General features: G+C 50.2%; 6 protein-coding genes across 6 annotated transcripts; 3 read left to right on the top strand and 3 right to left on the bottom strand.

Annotated features, from left to right (window-relative positions):
- Positions 1–2670: 2670 nt before the first annotated feature.
- sidI (putative long-chain-fatty-acid-CoA ligase) lies at positions 2671–4768 on the top strand (the record flags this gene model as incomplete). Its single annotated transcript, XM_046092827.1, has 5 exons — positions 2671–3076; positions 3134–3431; positions 3521–3900; positions 3966–4295; positions 4413–4768. The coding sequence occupies 5 exons, from the start codon at positions 2671–2673 to the stop codon at positions 4766–4768; spliced, it is 1770 nt and encodes a 589-aa protein (XP_045948805.1).
- Positions 4769–6118: 1350 nt separating this feature from the next.
- Positions 6119–7595, bottom strand: LDX57_011082 (GNAT family N-acetyltransferase; the record flags this gene model as incomplete). The annotated part of the gene is made up of 2 exons (XM_046092828.1): positions 6119–6481; positions 6621–7595. 2 exons carry the CDS (start codon positions 7593–7595, stop codon positions 6119–6121), a joined length of 1338 nt encoding a protein of 445 aa, XP_045948806.1.
- A 2066-nt stretch (positions 7596–9661) lies between these two features.
- LDX57_011083 (putative pyridine nucleotide-disulfide oxidoreductase AMID-like) lies at positions 9662–11540 on the top strand. Its single transcript, XM_046092829.1, has 5 exons — positions 9662–9977; positions 10064–10405; positions 10457–10814; positions 10867–11174; positions 11227–11540. The coding sequence occupies exons 1-5, from the start codon at positions 9749–9751 to the stop codon at positions 11268–11270; spliced, it is 1281 nt and encodes a 426-aa protein (XP_045948807.1). The 5' UTR covers positions 9662–9748; the 3' UTR covers positions 11271–11540.
- Positions 11541–11745: 205 nt separating this feature from the next.
- Positions 11746–13059, bottom strand: LDX57_011084 (TauD/TfdA dioxygenase family protein; the record flags this gene model as incomplete). Its single annotated transcript, XM_046092830.1, has 5 exons — positions 11746–11949; positions 12001–12104; positions 12163–12604; positions 12673–12767; positions 12837–13059. 5 exons carry the CDS (start codon positions 13057–13059, stop codon positions 11746–11748), a joined length of 1068 nt encoding a protein of 355 aa, XP_045948808.1.
- A 1215-nt stretch (positions 13060–14274) lies between these two features.
- LDX57_011085 (putative MFS transporter) lies at positions 14275–15999 on the top strand (the record flags this gene model as incomplete). The annotated part of the gene is made up of 6 exons (XM_046092831.1): positions 14275–14511; positions 14577–14672; positions 14727–15011; positions 15077–15202; positions 15261–15356; positions 15424–15999. The coding sequence occupies 6 exons, from the start codon at positions 14275–14277 to the stop codon at positions 15997–15999; spliced, it is 1416 nt and encodes a 471-aa protein (XP_045948809.1).
- A 143-nt stretch (positions 16000–16142) lies between these two features.
- Positions 16143–18760, bottom strand: LDX57_011086 (Zn(II)2Cys6 transcription factor; the record flags this gene model as incomplete). Its single annotated transcript, XM_046092832.1, has 4 exons — positions 16143–17282; positions 17336–17813; positions 17875–18366; positions 18462–18760. 4 exons carry the CDS (start codon positions 18758–18760, stop codon positions 16482–16484), a joined length of 2070 nt encoding a protein of 689 aa, XP_045948810.1. The 3' UTR covers positions 16143–16481.
- Between the last annotated feature and the right edge of the window lie 692 nt (positions 18761–19452).

Raw genomic sequence — 19452 nt, forward strand, 5'->3', positions numbered from 1 at the left:
CGGTTTAGTCATGAATTACTGCGGGGTCACGCACCTGCGAACGGAGACAGCGAAACTCGTGGTGCTCAACAGCAGAGTTCTACACCTGAACGTAGTCAAAAAGGAATGGACGTCACTGTCGACGGAGGAGAGAGAGGAATACAGAGGATTAAAGATCTTTCTGCAAGGGCGCGCCAACCCACGCCTTTTCCTTCAACGATGGTCCTGCCGAGACGATCCAGTCATCGTCGGTTGAGGTGGGGCCCGAGGGTCCCATAGCAGAGTCATTGGATGCAGAGTGTTACAGTGGAGAAGAACACCTGAGCTACCGCGGTAGTAAGAAACTGCTAGTGATTGTGATGTGCGGTTGGCAGGTTTTCCCAGTTGCTGGTGTAGCGCGCGGGTGCCGCGAATCAGCAGTCAGACGACAATTCAGGTCCCGTCGGGTACAAAAAGTGTTAATGTGGGCCGCCCGCCGGCCTCTTATTTCTCCGGTCTTCGGCCACGTTTATCTGATTAGATCATCTGATTAGATTGATACCGTCATGACCCGTACGGTCCCTCTCGTACCGTTCCATTACGGTATCCTATTTCTGTCTCTTACACCATCGGGATGCGGAACGTGTAACCTATTCTCTTTCGCCGTTATTTTCAATTGACGGAACGATTATCGATCAACCTTCCTTGCGGTTGTAACCGACACAACGGGAGTCCCTTACTCATGATTCCAACGAGGGTTTCCATTTTCTTTTTTTTTTTTTTATTCAACTTGTCTTTTCTTGGCCCTTTTCCTCCCCTACACCGTAAACCATATCCGAGGCACTCCTTTCGGGTAATGACTACAATCAATGCCCAGAATACTAAACCCGCCATATATTAAATTCGTCCACGGCGGCGTTTCTTGGCCATGTAGATACCTCCGGAAGAGCTTTTTGGCTTACAATAGTCACAGTTTCCCTCGGGCTTCGTCCGCTAGGCCAACCGACGACTTTCAAGGACTCCACAAACTCCATATGTCTCACTTTGCCACCGTTTGGAGTTCTTGGAGATTCGCTAGGGCTTCGGCTTCCAGTTCGTAGACCGTACGGAGTACTCCGTATTATCGATGAGCAAATTGCCGGAGCAGATTGATAACAGAAATTCGTGAAGGCATCCCATCCCGCGTTCACAATTCAGACCACAAAAAAAACTTATCTGATCCGTAGTGGAGCGCTGAGACATTCCTTTGACCATGGGCTCGAATCCTGAATGCGTACCCCTCTTCGACCCGTTTGCCATGGCCCATGTCTCTCTGTCTATACGATCGATGTCGTTTAGTCGCCGGCACGCCGGGATCCCAATCCTTTGGTCTGCCAAGCTGCGGACTGCCCTTGTAGCCAGGACGATCCCTGTAGCTTCAAGTAATCCGCACCGAACCCGAGTGACAGATAGAGCACCCACTTTGGGCTTTGAAATCGCCTCTACTAGTAATTTCGGACTGCGCCGTCGATGGTCCACCATGTGTGCTATTGGGCTTTCCGTCGGAGTCGATTGTTGCCTTGTCTTTTCGGCTTGCGGGTGACGGGGTCCGAATAAATTTAGCAGAGCGAATTATCTAGATAATAGAACCGAATGTAGACAAGAGCATTATGCAGGGAACTTGCTGAGGTTACATTCTGCACACAGGGTGGCCTGGGCCATCGTTCGTGCACAAGCATAGAGAATGCCTGTGGCCAGATAGTCAAGGTTTTCCCCAGGAATTTACTTTCCGCTTGCAGGAAAGGCGGTCCGTTTTCTTGTTGCCTGTAACGTTCTTTTCCCTCGAAGAAATCGAATTCAAAACTCAAACGGAGAAGGATGTAACCGGATCCATAACACATGCTACTACGCAGTAGTACTTCCCTCCGTTCCGGTTTACCGTTTGTATCCTCAGGATTTGCTAAGTGGCAACCAATTGACACGCCCGTGCCAAATTGAACATTCTGCATGAGCAAATTATGAATAATGTAAGGTACACATAGGTAATATAGGATTGCATTCAACTATCCCGTTCTGGACTGTCAGGTTCCTTCCGAGTCCGAATAAGCCCGCAAGGCGCCGTCAGTGGTGTGCTTGATAATTTCCGATCCCGAGGTTCTAAGCCCACAATTGGTTATCTGATGAAATCCTCAAGCTTTAATGCAACGCCAAGGGACACCGAGAGCGCTCCCAGCACTATTGGAGGTGTGCGTGCATGCCCAGATGAATTATCCCATTGGCTTTGTAGTGGAGAAGTCTAAGCCGCCAAGAGGCATCGGGGGGCGAACCATGGTCTGGCTCCGAAATGGATCGTTATCTGATTCTTCCACCCCCTCTCGACAGGAACTCTAAGCGAAGTGGAATGAGAGGTAACAGTTGACGAAGTTATTTGGTTTGAAAGCTTCTAAAACACTGGGTCAGTTATGGGTGGGGAGGAGGGTGGTGAAGTAATGGCAAAGGCCGGATGTCTCCATCATAGGCCCCGTTGCTCGTTTGGGTACCGAATGCCGACCAGGAAGAGTCATGGACTGATCCTAGGGCTGGATGCTCGGAAACTTGGTTAAGTTCCGAGGTATGTCTTAGATTAGAGAGTGCTTGTTCCTTTATCTACTAGCTGATTCCAGCCGCGGTCGTTGCAATCCTTCGTCTATTATTCTTTCCCCTGTCGTTTATATTGTGAGAAAAACGTACAAAATGGCGGCCGTACGGCGTTTGCAGCAGACCATATCCCACGTCCAACCGACGCAGCCAACGGAGCAACTTTCAATCGTCTATGGCCCTACGCAACCGGAGCTTCTAGATATCACTCTCGGCGAGCTTCTCACCCTCCAAAGCATCCGATATGGCGACTATGAGTGTTTGGTGTTCCCGTGGACAGGGGCTCGATGGACATACGCAGACCTAAGCGATGAGGCAGACCGGGTGGCTCGGGGTCTATTGGCGATGGGTATTCAAAAGGGAGATCGCATAGGTATCATGGCCGGTAACTGCGAGCAATATATTTCAGTCTTCTTTGCCGCTGCCCGAGTCGGGGCTATCCTGGTGGTACTCAACAACACCTACACTCCCTCGGAGCTATATTACGCCTTGGACCATACCGGTAGGTGCATGCCTGACCGTCCCCAGGAAGCTTATCTGAACATTCTCTGCCTTACAGACTGTCGATTATTATTCCTAACACCTCGCATTGGTCGACATTCGCTGGAAGATGTTCTGGCAAAATTGGGTCCCCAACCCAAGCGGAAGGGATCATCGACGGCACTGGAGGAGATCGTCATTCTGCGGGGAGAATACCAGAACTTTGGAACGTACAACGACCTTATCCAGCGCGGCCTACCTCTCACTACGAACGCATTGTTGGATCGACAGGCCGAGTTGAGCCCCGACGACGTCTGTAACCTGCAGTTCACCAGTGGTTCAACAGGAAATCCTAAGGCCGCCATGTTGACGCATCAGTATGCCAGCCCCCAATATAGAATGACCCTCATATACAGACTACGCGGTCTGGTAATTTTCAAAACACTAACCTGCTACACCTCTGCAGCAACCTGGTCAACAATTCGCGATTCATTGGTGACCGGATGAGCCTTACGTCTTTCGATATCCTGTGTTGCCCTCCGCCATTGTTCCATTGTTTCGGGCTGGTGTTGGGCATGTTAGCTGTCGTTACTCATGGGTCGAAGATCGTCTTCCCCGGCGAAACCTTCGATCCCAAAGCCGTTCTCCACGCGATCTCCGATGAGAAATGCACAGCTCTCCACGGCGTGCCGACCATGTTCGAGGCGATCCTCAGTCTCCCAAAACCTCCGAACTTCGATACCCGTAACCTTCGCACGGGGATCATCGCCGGCGCACCGGTCCCTCGCCCATTGATGAAGCGACTCTTTGAAGAACTGAATATGACCCAATATACTAGCAGCTATGGTGTGTTGTCATGTTTCTCAAGTCACCTGAATGACTTAACTAATCATGAACATTCCTACGAATAGGTCTCACCGAAGCGTCGCCAACATGCTTCAACGCAGTTATCACCGACAGTATCGAAACCCGACTCCGGACCGTGGGCAAGGTCATGCCCCACGCGCGGGCCAAAATTATCGACGCACAAGGCAACATCGTTCCAGTAGGCGAGCGCGGAGAGCTCTGTATTGCAGGCTACCAATTGACGAAAGGATACTGGAACAATCCGGAAAAGACGGCCGAGACACTCACGACCGACGAGGCGGGTACCACGTGGCTCAAGACCGGCGACGAGGCTCTATTCGATCCACAAGGCCGTTGCACCATCACCGGGCGATTCAAGGACATAATCATACGTGGTAAGTTGGCCAAGCGGTCAGAGTTTTCCCGTTGTTTTTTTGCAGAACACCTCCACGATACATGCGGACGCTGGCTTGGAACCATACGGACTGACACCGTAACCGTCGTTACCACAGGTGGAGAAAACATCTACCCGTTGGAGATTGAAGAGCGGCTGGCCGCGCATCCAGCCATCGAAGTGGCCTCCGTGATCGGCATTCCTGACCAGAAATACGGCGAAGTTGTTGGAGCGTTTATCGCCGTGGCGCCGAGCCACGAGGGCAAGCGGCCGTCCGTCGAGGAATTGCGGACCTGGACACGCGAGACGCTGGGTCGTCACAAGGCGCCGCAGCATGTGTTCATCTTCGGTGAGGAAGGCGTGGATAGCACGGTCCCAGTGACGGGGAGCGGGAAGGTTCGGAAGGTGGATTTGCGCAAGATTGCTGCGCAGGTGCTTGAGCGGCGTGTCAACGCAAGTGTCGACGCAAGCTGAAAAGTCAAAGCCTGCGGATCATTTTTGGGCTTGCGCACGTCGAATCCCATATAGAGGAGCTGTATATACCTAGATCAATACCCTTTGTTTGCGACTGTTTGATTTCTCTTAGATTTGGCCGCACACACGCACGAATACGAACGTTTCTTGATTCCTACAATCTACACCTGATTTTTTTATCAAATTCAAGACAGTTTTCATGCGTCAAAATCCTGCCATCGATATCGATTTCATTTATTTTCCAACTACAGAGTCCAGCTATGAAAGCACACCAATGGCCATGGCACACCACTCTATGCTCCTACCTTCCTTCCACCCACAAGGCGCACCCTCATGCCTCAGAGCCCAGAGAAAAAAATTGCTTGGCTGATGACGACTATCAATCAGATTAGATAATCATCTTATCAGATGGATTGCTCTGATTGCACGGTTGCAACGGCAGGATTCGACGATCTCCACCACCAGCCAAGACTCCCCTGACGATAATTGCGGGCCTTCGCCAACCCGTCAAGAAAACAACCCGTGTGAAGAAAGAACCGGAAGACCCAAGGGACGAGCGATGAGAAAAAAGAGAAAAGTCACGAAAATGCAGCCCATCCTCCGGTTTCGGCACACTCATACCTCGACACTAAAGCTATGGGTCCCCCTTGGCTCTTTTCAACTTTTGGTGCCTTACATATACATACGCATACGTACTACTGGATACAGTACATGGTTACGTCCGACAGTTCGAGACTTTTGGACTTTTGCGAACTTTGAACTTTCAGCTCGCTCCGGGAGAGCCAAAATCAGATAAGTCGAGCCGAGCTTTGGCCGTACACTAAATGCTTACTCGTGGACTCTTGGCTCTTGAGCCTTCAGATTGAGATTCCCCTTCCCGAGGCCCGGGGCCTTTTTTTCTTCTGTTTTTTTTTTGGTCTTCTTCTTGGTTGGCCGTGCGGCATGCGCAGTGCCCAATCAACCTACCCGGTCTCTACGGTGTACCTACCCCCTCTTTCTTAGCGCGAGGGAACGACTCCGTTGAGGAGATGGGGTGAAGCGCAACGATAAACCAGACGGGCAGACCGGATGCAGAGCCCCGCTTTTCATAAATTTGCACATTGGAGACGCAATTGCACTCGGGTGCATTCGGTGCTTTCTCACTCAATAATGAGCGCAACAGAAAGCAAGAGAAAAACGGAGAAACCAAATAAAATTTTATCTCGCTAACACTAATCGCAAAGAAAAATAGGGGGAATATTATCGACATAGAAACCCAATCCCAAACAGGAAAGTCTTTTACATACAGCCCCACCCGACAATCCGACCGAGAGAAAGGCAGACAGACAGATAGAGGGGGCATCGGGGTATCTACAACTTCAACGCACGGAACGGATCGCGCTCGAGCTGATCAGACCCATTGAACCGGAACGGCGAAATATGGAAAAATTTCTCGCGACGGCACTTTACCAGCGCGGATCGCTTATGAGGGAGGTCGACGATCTTGTGGAGGTTGAAGCCCGTCGCGTGGTCATAGGCGAGGGGCGTGAGGTTGGTAAATTTGGGCTCTCCGACGATGTACTTGGTGCGAGGATCGTCGAGGAACATATAGTGCATGAGACTGCACCACCACGCCATTACCCGGTGTTGGCCACGGAAGCGGGTGTCTCCGACGAGCGAATGGCGACCACGGTCCCAGTCGTCGGCGTCATAGTGTGCGCCGAGGTGGTCCTCCTAAGGGAAACGAGCGGAGTTAGTCCGGTGCTAAGGGGGTAGGAAGATGGGCCAAAAGAGAGAGAGGGGAAAGGGAAAAAAGCAAAGGCTGGACGACGGAAAACATGGCCGGACAGGAATTGCGCGCTGGCTTGCTTACCTTGGCCCAGTAAATCTCATGGTAGGAGAAGAAGGTGTCGTTGAATTTGGCGAGCACGGTGATCTGGTGCGGGTCCTCGTGGATTTTGCGCAGATATTCACGATGCTGTTCCAGAGTGCCGGTCTCATTCCACCCCTGCGCGACCCGAGGATCGTTCTGCCATTTGTTGAATAGCTTGAGGTGCTCGTCGTTGGTATAATCCAGAGCCCAGATGGAGAAATACTCGTCGAGGTGGGGGATGTAACGGCTGTAAATCCTCGATCCCGGGGTGGGCTTGGCCGGTCGAACCGGGTGAATGGCGTGCACGCGCACGTCAGGGAACTTGGTGGTCAGGGTATGCTGGACAGGATGCAATGGATACGCAGTCAGAGGACGGCGCAGCGAGCGATAAATGTCACTATCTGCCACCCACACCGGCCGAGGCCCAAAGGGAGATCCCGCTCCTTGCCAGAAGGTGCTGCGATACACGACCAATTGACTCGAGAGGTCTGGGGAGTGAGGCGTCGGTTGGCCTGGAGGTGCCGACGGACTAGGATGCTCAATGGCAAGACCGACAGCCTGCAATTCTCGTGCAAGAAGATCTTTGCCTTCGCCTGCCAACACCACCCGGAAGATCTCGAAGTCGGACTGCAACGTCAGGAGCGCATAGATGATGTTCCAGATCTGTCCAACCGTCGGAGCATATTGTCCATCCCATGTCCAATGTGTGACGGGGCTTCTCTGTGCTCGCGCCCATGCGGAGTTGTTGCTCTCGGGCGGCGTGTTGGTCGCATCCGGGCGACTGAGGTCGGTGAATTTGAGGGAGTCATGGTGCAGGGGCTCGGGGGGAGGCGTGCCCTCGTCCGATCGAGGGGACCGGCGAAGCTGGAACTGTCGAACTCCATGCTGAACCGCAATGACCTGAAGGTCATAGGTGGTCTTGTATGGTTCGGGCAATCGAATCCAAGGTAGCTTGGTCTCAAAAGGGAACGCCATATTATGGAAAGGAAGAACGGTGTGCAGACAAAAATGGTACTGTGGATATGGAAAGGAGGGAGTGAAAGTGAAATGCTGCAGCCTCAGAAAAGATAACTTATTTCAATCCTTCATTCCATTCCTCGCAATGCAGGGGACCTCATAATGGACCCCATGGTCGCAGTCCAAGACCCTTGCAAACTCCATCTTAGTCCAACTACATCATTGGCAACCGTCAATTCTAGGCAGTGTTCGGGAGCCACAAGCAAGTCCTGTTAGCCAACCTCGGCTTCGTTATGGAGAAGACAAGCTGGAGCATGATAACATTTCCGAGACTCGATCCTTAGCCCAAGGTCCAGCGTGGTGGAGTTGCGACGGCTCGATTCGTGCGGGTTACCCATCTGTGTAATTCTCAACTCTCGATTGCAAAGATGTCCGTATTGTTTGTATGATGTGTAAGAAAAATCAGATACATACGATACATCTGGAAACTTATCGAGTGTAATTCGTTAACAATACCATTGTGTCAGGCTAGCCGAGTCATCGAGTTCTTCCCACAATGGGAATGATTTTCTTCAGCAGTTCATTTTTTCTCCGACCAGATTTAACATTCTCCCACAGTCTACGGCCTACATCCGGTGACTGACTAAATTAAATAGCGCATCGCTGTCCGAATTTGCTCCGTCGCTAGGAGGTTTTTCGTGATGTCTCAGAGTTAATTTGACCCTGATGATCAATTCATACGAAGGAAATGCAGGGTTACATTGCATTGCACACACGGCACTTTTGTTGAGAATGTCACAAGTCATGACTCTGAGGTGCATGTGGACTGGACGAGATCATTCACTCATAGACCCTGTCGCTAGGGCTTTGAAGGTGCTGTAGACAGTTCTTAGGCAAGGGCAACCACTTAGACATATGACCTACTCCCAGTACGGTGAACACTGTATGTTATACCGAGATCTCCTGCATGCGTCCAGCCGCGCTTCTAGATCTGGCATGTACGAAGCGACGACGGTAAAGGGACAGCTCGTCGAATGATCATTAAACTTTCTCTGACTCTTGCTTCACAATCCTTCTGGTTGCCTATGCATCGCTTATTAGCCTCATTCCACTTTTCACTTACTTTGGGGGGTTCGTCCTGGGTAGACTCGCAATATATATTTAGAGGCTGGTAGCCCGAATTCAACGAGCTGTTTCATAAAACCAAGGAGGGATGGTTACAAAATCTTTCTTTTCTACGGTAGTGAAACTGCTACACTGGGTTGCTCGAAGAAGAAACAACAGATAACAGAAATTTATAAAGGATCTAAATCCAGACTCTGAGGATGGCGACATCCCGACATCAGATAACTTTATTACGTTGACAACAGAACGTTGGCCTCTTAATTTCGGATCAGATAAAAAGTAACCTTGGACACGGGCGCAAAAATTGTCGATCGGTCGAACTTGGATTCCTGCCAAGATGGCCCTCGTATTCACCTTTTCGGTTCTCTTTTCTCAAGTTCCTAAAATCTAAACCCACCAGGAAAATTTTTTCTTCAGCATTCTTGAACTCAACCCCACCCTTTCACCATCGGGGTTTCTATTATGCAATCGACCGTGGGTTGTTTGTGTAGCCGACCACATCCGAACTCGCCTCGCCATCTGATAAGATGGGGTTCCGAGTGGGGCTGGTCATTTCCCAGGGTGACATCGGCTTCTGCCACCTTCCGGACTCGCACCATGTCCTGGCGACGATAATTCTCCTAATAATTCAAAATAATAATATGAAACCAGCAATCTGCTCCATGCGGACCCAAACATTCGAACCACGCCTGTGGAACATGCCTCTTCCAGCAGTGGTCCCAGCACTCGGATTGTTTGGAATCAATACTGTCTCCTAGCATATCAGCAGGCTTCCTCATTATCCGGCGCCAAAATGAGGGTATTCGCACCTGTTCAGAGTAAAAACATCCGTCGGCTCCACTCTTGATAAATCTTGATCCCTTGGCCTCGGGTCCTGCGCTTCCATTACGCCCGGAATGCTCGTTTGGCCCTTCGCCTTTAAGAACAACGCCCATTCTCGATCCCTCTGCTTTTTCTTCTCCATAGAATCCAATCTCCTCTCATCTTTCGCCTCCTGTTCTTGTTTTTCTACCCCCCTTTAGACTGTACATCTTTCTTTATCTAATATGATTTGTAAATCGCCCCTCATGCCCTCTAACGAAGCCTTCACCGCCATCCCCCGCACCGTCCGCGTTCTTATCGTCGGCGGATCGTATGGGGGATTGAGTTCAGCCCTTGCTCTTCTCGACCTTTGCGGTGGCCGTCTGGCTCGTTTCAACTTTAATGCCGACTCTCAGCCCCCTGAGAGCCAGATTCCTGTCGAAATCACTGTGGTGGACGAAAGGGATGGCTTCTGTGAGCACCCCACCTGCCCTGCCTCTGGATTTCCAGCCACCTGATGGTTCGCAAAACACTAACAAATATTCTACTGTGTCTTCCAGATCACCTGATTGGATCTCCTAAAGCCCTGGCTTGTGATCAATTTGCCTCGAAGACCTGGATCCGATTCCAAGATATTCCCGCGCTGCAGTCGCCAAACGTTCGCTTCCTCAGAGGTACCGTTAACGCGGTTAACTGTGAGGAGAAGTCGGCGCAAATTCTTGACCTCGACACGAAGGAACCTCGCGAGGAGCGCTATGACTTCTTGATTGCTAGCTCTGGTCTTCGTCGCGTGTTTCCTACGGTCCCTCAATCGTTGCTCAGACATCAGTTCCTTGAGGAGGCGAAGCGCCACAAGGAGGATATCCAGAAGGCGCATGATGGTGTGACGATTATTGGAGGAGGTAAGTCAACTTCACGTACAACGGTCTCAATTGCAACTAATATTTTAATAGGCGCTGTTGGTGTTGAGATGGCTGCAGAGCTCAAGGTCCTGGACCCCAAGCAGAAAGTGACTCTGATTCATTCGCGGGAGCGCTTGCTCTCTGCGGAGCCTCTGCCCGACGACTTCAAGGAGCGTGTGGCTTCCGTCCTCCGCGAAACCGGTGTTGAAGTCGTCTTGGGCCGCCGAGTGATTGAAACCACTGCCGTCGAGACGGAGGGAGAGAAGCGGACATGGCAACTCACGTTGTCGAACGGCATGCAGCTCAAGACCGGCCATGTCATGAACGCTGTTTCGAAATGCATCCCTACCTCGTCCTATCTGCCGAAGGAGACCCTGACGCAGGATGGTTACGTGGATATCCAGCCAACGTACGTTATTCTATTGTCACTGTATTTGCGCACGCTCTAACTATTGAAATAGCCTGCAATTCCCGGAACGCGCTCCCAACTCCGAAAGCCACTTTGCCATCGGTGATATCGCTTTGTGGGCCGGTATCAAGCGCTGTGGCGGTGCCATGCACATGGGTCACTATGCGGCCACCAACATCCACCAGATCATGCTGTCCCAGCGTACGGGTGTCAAGCCTGAATTCATGACCCTGCAGCAGACGCCGCCCGTGATTGGACTTGCTCTTGGCCACACGGCCGTCACCTACACCCCTGCTGAGGGGACTCGACACGGCGAGGAATTGATGGCCTCTATGTTTGGTGAGGATATGGGTCATACTAGTAAGTTGACCTTGGTGATAGCCCCTTAAAAAGCTATACTAACAGTCCTCAGTTTGCTGGAACTACATGAAGCTGTCGGAGCCGTGCCAATGTTAAACAACATCAGCGTCGACTAATCGAGAGGGCATTGCTGCTATCTGAAATCGAGGAAGCAGGTGCCGACCGCGAGACGCGATCTGATTTTATAATTCTCTTTCTTGTGTCCTTGTTGAGGATATCATTGTGTTTTGGAAATTGATGCTTCAGGAAAAGCATCCATTTGAAGCAGGTCTTGCATACAAGCATATTTTGTTATTTGTTGGGTCATTCTTGGGTTACTGGAGTTATGTGGTCATTTGAGCTTGGGTGGTAGTGTCTTATATTAGCACAATTATTTCAATACAAAGCATTTGGAACGACTTAAATATTCGGTTACAACGTGAATTCATACACCCAATTTATGATTATGATTAATACGCCAATGGTAAGCACAAAGCAAACTCAAATTAGAATGTCCTGCTAAGATTATAGGAGAACATGTCTGTCCACTTCAAGATATGATTTGTTTTCACGATGTATCAATCATAATTATCTATGCTTCCCCAAGCGCCTGCTTCCTGGATTTCGACTGCAGGTCTAAGTATGGCGCCTCACCCAGACTACAAACCCGATCTCCAGCCCGAGCTTCGGCATAGTCATAAGTCGCACAATGCCAGGTGGATCGGTTATCCCAGATAGCCATATCGTTCTTGTTCCACCTGAAGCGAACTTGGGCGTCGTGGTTTTGAGTCACAAGCTGTTGAAGTTAGGGCCATGTTTGCAGAGAATGAAACAGAATTCGACTTACGTTGAACAAGTAATGCAGCAACATATCTGACTCATCCTTAGTTACGCCGTTAATTCGCTTCGTGAAGCCCTTATTCACATAGACTGATTTCCATCCGGAGACCGCTATTCGACACTGTCAGTGAATCCCCAAGATAAGAAGGGGGCATCTATCTGAACATACGGTTAGTCCTGATCACGGGATGCACAGCCGTCAACTCCTCGCCCGAATTGAGCGGCGACCCTCGAATTCCCTTCCGCAGCGGATTCCCCAACCGCCTCGCCTCGTCATGAAAGAAGGTCGCGTCATGCGTCGCGGTCAACGTTTCTAGAAACGCTGCCATGTCCGGTGAAAGACGATCATAGACCTCGTACCCTGATGCCCAGAGCGTGTCTCCGCCTGTTACAGGCAAGGTGTGAATCTTCAGCATCGCGTAGTCCGACGGGACGCGTTCGAAACTGATGTCTGTGTGCCATCCGACGGAGGCGAATCGGCTGGTGTCGCTAAGTTGATGTGTGAGACCGCCTCCCTTCTTTTGTTTCTCGCTGCTAATCACGCTGATTTGGTCGCCTAGTTCGCTTCCTTCTTCCGTGAGAGGGTGGACATGCAGTCCTGATGATTCTGGCTGTTGGAGACTATGAGCTGGGATTATTTCTCGAGTATACGGTCGAGTGGTAGGCATGGCGAACTTACACATCCTGCCAGAACGGTCAATCTTTCTCCGAACTCCTTCATTTGTTGAGGCGTTACATCTTGGTTTCTCAGGAACAGAACACCTCGCTTGGAGACTGGATATAGTCAGCCCGATACAGTTCGCTTTCTTTGAAGAAGGCCCGGAAAGAGAGATCTCGGCGTACTTGTTACAGCAAGGTCGGTGATTATCTGGTCGCGTTGTTCCGATTTGAGGATTTCGGCGACTTGAAGTCCACTGTATTCGGTGCCAATGACAGGTGTCAAGTCGCTGTGAGGATACGAATCTAAGCTGCCGGAATATTCTAGAGGCTGGGAAATGCGAGGACGGGATTGTTCGTTGCCTCCCCGAATCGTCGAAGGAGTAGCATTCTCAACGGGAGCTGGCATGATGGAGCTTAATTTGGTGAGTTAACTTCGATTTGATTATGAGAATCAAGTTGGCAGCATTTACCAGAAGGATGGATGGGAATTAAATATATACCCGACGATGGATTTATTCGGTGGGGATCGAAGTTGCTATATATCTCCACGATGTTTTCTAGAAACGACTTCCACGACGTCGCTGCTTTGGAAACAAAGAGGTATTTTCCCCACTGCGATGCTATGCTATGATTGATTGACAAAATCCAAATTCAAGGTCGCAGTGTCTTATGATCGCTATCTGTTCACCTATCGCATGGCAGTCTCGTCTACAGTCGTCGGCAAAACGCAACGGGCACGAAGACACGAATCGGGTTGCCATTGTCTGATGAACATTCACCCCGCATTACCAATTCCTAAGGGGTGGCTTGCATCATCCATTATTAGCTGGCATAAGCCGGTGCTATCGTCGGCGGGGCGTCGGCGAAATTCTCGGAGGGCATTTGGGCCTGTGCCTGCCTGGACGATGAGGTGCTAACGCTGTTCTCCCCGACCCGCCGACGAATGAACGGTGTCCACCATCCTAGCCCATCCATTAAACTCGGTGCACCTGTTCAGTCCCTCCCGTCTATGTGTACAAATGGGTACTAACCTAAACCCTGGAGAACCTGGGGAAAGTGCATTAGCTGATTTCAGTCTCGCTGCATTGGCAGAACAGGAAAATGGAGTCGAAAGGGTATGCGTGGTTGAAGCGCCGAGGAATGCATCGCTACAAACCCTGTCAACCCACGATAATTTCTGGAAAAAGCCCCGATAGTTCAAAACGAAGACGCTAAGACGCCTTTTGGACCGCAGAAATTCCATTGGCTTGACAGTGTCTGATTCCTGTTTATTTCCGGCTAGGTCGCGCATCAAGTGCCATCTAGGCGATGATGTGCTCGTAGCGCGGCCTTGTGCAATCCCCTTAGCGTCGTTCAGCATTTAAGGTCTTACCTGACTATGATGGCTGCCAAAACACCGAATTTAATTGGCTAAGCATGTCAGTCACTTATTCAAAATGTTTACAACTCCGAAGTACAACGGACAACAAATTTCCTGTCGCCATCGCTCTAGGTATATATAAGTCGTGCAGCATGGCGATCGCTTCCTCCCTCAATCTGTTCGACTCTCGTGGTCTGAAATATCTTCAACTTGTGCCCAACTTTGATTCTTCCTGAACAGTTCAAGCTGCGCGGAAGAACCATGGCCGACATTGAACGGGGCTACAAAGGCCCAGAGGCATCGACTGGCGATGAAGATACCCAGTCCTCAAAGGGATCAGCAAACGTCGGGCAGGAACACCTTGCTGGTGTGACTCCTCCTCATGAGTCGTACGAGGGATACCATAGATTTGACCCGACAGCATCTTGGTCAGTCAAAGAGGAGCGCAAGGTGATATTCAAAACAGACATGTTCCTGCTGACCTGCTTGTGTCTCATGGTAAATCACGAAGCCCCCACCCACGATCTGGTCCGATGGCGAAATCAGAACTGACGTTTTGATAGTTCTTCGGGTTGCAACTGGATCGCGGAAATTTGTCCAATGCGCTGACAGACAATCTTCTCGATGATTTGAATCTAACAAGTAATGACTACAACAATGTGCGTTCAGTCCCGAAAAGGCGATTATCCTGTTACTGACGAAGGAATTGCTAGGGAACAACCATACAGCTTCTCTGCTTCTTAGCAGCGGAATTCCCTGTCCAGCTGTTGATCAAACGTTACGGCTTCAAGCGCGTCTTGCCGCTTATGATGCTTGGATGGAGTCTGGTATCGTGGACCCAGGCCTGGATGACAAGCAGATCCTCGTTCTACGTCACGCGAGCACTGATCGGAGCGTTCGAGGGAGGATTTATTCCCGGAACAATCTTATTTGCGACATATTTTTACAAGACGCGGGAGCTATCCGTCCGTTTGGCCTTCTTCTGGTCAACCCTAAATGTGCGGCTTTCTCAATCCCTTCGATTGTCCAAAGATCCGAAGACTAATTGCTTATCACGATATAGGTTGCACGCATCATTTCTTCTCTCCTCGCAGCAGGCATCCTCGAAATGCGAGATGTCAAGGGAAAACCAGGTTGGTTCTGGCTTTTCCTCATTGATGGTCTCATCACCTTCGTGATTGGTCTTGTCGTATGTACACAACCACCGCAATATCTGCATCTCCCCTGTCATACTCACCCTCTCGCAGAGCTATTTCTACCTTCCCAGCTCCCCAACCAACACCAAGAGCGTGCTCTGCCCTAAAGCATGGTACACCGAGCGCGAGGAAACCATCATGATTAACGTAAGAGCCACCTCCCTCCCTTCTTATAAACCACACCCCTAAACTAACCACTTCCAAAACGCAACAGCGCCTCCTCCGCGACGACCCCTCTAAAGGCCTCACGCACATCAACGAAGGCGCCACCCTCAAAGACGTTCTCAACGCCTGGAGCGACAAATCCATGTGGGGTCTCTATCTAATCGGCCTCGTCGCCTACATCCCCCAAGGCCCGGTCCAGGCCTACCTCTCCCTCACGCTCAAACGCCTCGGCTTCTCGACCTTCGACTCAAACATGCTCTCGATCCCGTCCGCCGTGCTACAGATTATCCTCATGCTCATCCTTTCCAAGAGCAGCGAGTTCTTCGGCGAGCGTACCTTCCACTGCTTCGTGGGTGAATTGTGGAGTTTGCCTCTCCTGGCCGCGCTGTTGGGTCTTCCGGCCCACGGGTACAATTGGCCTCGGTTTGCGATTACCACGCTCATCTCGGGATATCCGTATTTCCATCCGATTGTCTCGGCGTGGATCTCGGAGAATACGTTCGATGTTAAGAAGAGGGCGATTACTGCGGCGACGTATAATGTCATCGTGCAGGTTGGGTCGGTGATTTCGTCTCGTGAGTTGTTCCCTCCCTTCCTCCCCAGTGTGTTAGATATACGGAAATGATAAATTGGGGTGCTAACCAAATATCCCACTCGCAGAGATATACAGAGACTACGACAAACCGTATTACTACACCGGCAATAAGGTGCTTATCTCGATCTGCTGTCTCTCGCTGGCTGTGTTCGTCACTCAGCGCGAGTTTCTGCGGTATCTGAACAGACAGAAAGACAAGAAATGGAAAGCCATGTCTTCTGAGGAAAAGATCATTTATCAAGCTGATCAGACGGAGCGAGAGAAAGACGGGAACAAGAGATTGGATTTCCGTTTCAAGTATTGATTCGACGCGCTGTGTCAGAGTCGAGGAATTTCTAGCTTTCGTGTTTTGTACTATTTGGTTATGAAATGGTTATATATACTAATAATGGTATTTGTTGAATGGGAGACAATGGGTATTTACATGGGTATATCAGTTATGACATCGTTTAAGAAAGCATTCTTGACTCCATTCATCATATCGTAAGCGAGTTTGAAGCAGCCAGGGAGGCTCATATGAGAAAGCCCGGGCTCGCTATATTCTGGTCAACCACATCGTCACTGGTGGGCATGAAACTTTCGAATTGATACTGGTCTGGAATTTGCGATATGAAATCGCCAATCAGCATCTCCATTGGCCCAGAAGTTAGTGGGGGTGATAGTGAAGAGATCCCGGAGAAGATGTTCCAGGCATCATCCGAGACCGGTGGAGCTTGCGTCGTAGATAGAACGGCGTAGCCTGGGTCGTAAGAATATGCAGGGAAGAAAGAAGGTGGAGTGAGGCCTGTTCCGGTAAAGCTCGAGGAGATCATGTCCTTGTTCGATGCTGAGAATGGATGACTGCTGTATCCGTCTGCTTGTGCATTCTCCGCTATATTAGCGCTGTTTTGAAACTGGTCTGTATAGCCAATAGTCGGCAGGTCGTTGCCCCAGTTGGTCAAGGAGACGCTGTTGCTATGGCGCTCCGGAGCAGTGGAGAGTGGCCCAGAAGCTTCTTTATCTGCTGGCCCCTCTTCCGTGGAACCATTTTTATTAGGCCCGCTTGGGGGTCTACCTAGGGCTGGGGTATGTGGTGCTTTAATTGACTGCGATAAAGTAGGCCCGCTTCTAATTTGTGCTTCGGCCATTTTCTTGTACAGTATTTCAGCTAGTTCTTTATTTCCACCCCCTCGGAAGGTGGACAAGATGGAGTGCAATCGAGCTAGGATGCTGCTTGGGCGGCTTTCGCCGTCCCAGCTAGGCGCCTTTGGGAGCATTGCCATATTCATTACGGCGTCTGCAAGAGAGTTTGCGATCTCGTAAAGTTTCAACTCCTGGGAGGAATTTGTCAGGGCATGTTTGTGGACAGGTCATTCAGGACACTCACCATGCCAAGACCGTGGGCTTCTATCGCTGTTCTGGGTAGTTGAGAGACGATGTTCAAGAGCTCTTTGGCCACCATTACTGGAAAGGATGAACTTGAAGATGCGTTGGAGGATGGCGAAATAGGAGACTTCTTTGAAGATACCTTCCACAAAATCATTCTCATCCAGTGTCTGGTGACGCATAGGTCGGCTTTCTGTACATCCGAGATCTGGTCTAAAAGAACAGACCCATCTTGCAATTTGCCCTCGAGGAACTCGAAAAATCTTGTATCCAAGCTTTTGTCACCCTCAGCAATGGATTGCAGATCGGGACTCTCATCCTCGATGATGTCAAACATCTTCGACTGTTCGAAAAGCCGAAATAGATTGAGGAGCTTCAAAAATGCGGGCAAGACCTGGGGTTCGTCGTTGGAATCTAATTCGGGCGTCGAGATATTGGTTTTAAGCACTACAGGAAGCTTGTGCAGGATACAGACGCCTCTGAGGAGGAAAATAAAGTTAGAATCAAAGCCAGACGTATTGATTTAGGTTGAGTTCTTACCTCTCAGTCACGAAAAGTAACCACAACACACGTCGCCGAATCTGCTGCTCCTCAGGAGATAATCCTGAATAGGAGGCTTCGCGATGGAGGGACATCATCTGAGCAAGCGAGATAGCCTCCCTCAAGTAGAGTAAAGATTCACTGCCACCCGGATGTTGGTTCTCGTAGTAGACATGGAGAAAGAACGCAGTCCGCACATTATCAAGGCTCGCTTTGGACCGATAGTTGCTTGAATCTCGAACTTTCAGACACTCCAACACAAAAGTATCGGCGGTAACTGATTGATTGGTCTGGGGACTTTGTTCGAGTCTTAGCTGGGCAATTGTCGCAGCCGCGACCGATGTAGCTAAAGCATAGGCGTCTGAAGATGGGTCTTGGGGGTTTTGTAGAGTGGATATCACATCTTCGACATCGACAACCGGCCAAACGGGGTACATGCGAACGTGGTAAATGTAAAGCGGCGAGGCAATGATATTCGTCGGGATCCGCGACCTGCTTTTGCCCTTGGTTAATAACAGAGCACAGTGTCGCAAGATACTAATTCTGTAGGAACAAACAAATTAAGAATGAGCGAGAATTGGACGTACCTTGGTGCGCTCATGACATGAGTCTGTTCCAGATCTGGATGTGTGTCATCTGCATCAACCGCCTCCTCACTGAATGGCTCTGTGGATTGCGCCTCGATTCCGCGCTGTGTCTGTTCAATCAAATATTTCGTAGTCGAACGCAGTCGCTGCGGCCCCCGAGGGTGTTGGATCCGAAGGTAAGTGCATTTGATGCGCGCATTGTTACAAGCCCGGCATGGATTGCCACCACCACATTTGATCTTGCGGATCTTGCATCCGTCACAGGCCCGTTTCGTTATAGTTGTTCGACTGGAAGACATGATTGTGATTGCGGTTGTGTTTAGATCTCAGGTGCATTCTGGGTGTTTTCCGCTGGGCGCATGATTCCAAGACTTCACTTTTGGCGAATGATCCGGTGTGTACCGTGCGAGAAATCTGGGGTCGCGATAGTACTTGGGATAATTCGAGCGATCATTCCATTCTGTGCGGGGCAATGCTCGAAGCGCTTGGCTAAGAGGACTCGGCACGAGGGGTCGTCACGAAGCGATCAAACAAAACAAAAAGGGAAATATGTCTGTTTCTTCAAAACCGTTTGGATTTCCGTCAACCATGCAGCGAGAAAATTTGACCAGGAATTCCATTGAACTTCAGGCTAGTTCTGCGGTTCTCCATCAAGTGGATGATTGCGCTACTATCTCCACGGGGCACGCCATCGTCCGGACCCACAATGTACCTGGAAGACGATAAGCCCATCTTCATGAGTCAAAAGTACAAGTCAAAACATATGATGATTAATTCTGGACAAGGCGACAGATAATGGTTTGGAACCCAATGCATCTCAGGTTGTAGGTTCGACGAAGAGTGCAATGAGTGCTTGATGATTGATGGCAGAGAATGGGGTGAAATTTTGAAGATGGAGAGTCAGAGATCGCGATAGACCGCGGATTTGCACGTAGACCCTGCCTGATACTCAAGGCGTACAAGATGCGTCACCTGACAGGCTGGATGATTC

This window comes from Aspergillus melleus, assembly GCF_016097325.1.
Source record: "Aspergillus melleus strain CBS 546.65 chromosome Unknown contig7, whole genome shotgun sequence".
NCBI lineage: Eukaryota > Fungi > Ascomycota > Eurotiomycetes > Eurotiales > Aspergillaceae > Aspergillus > Aspergillus melleus.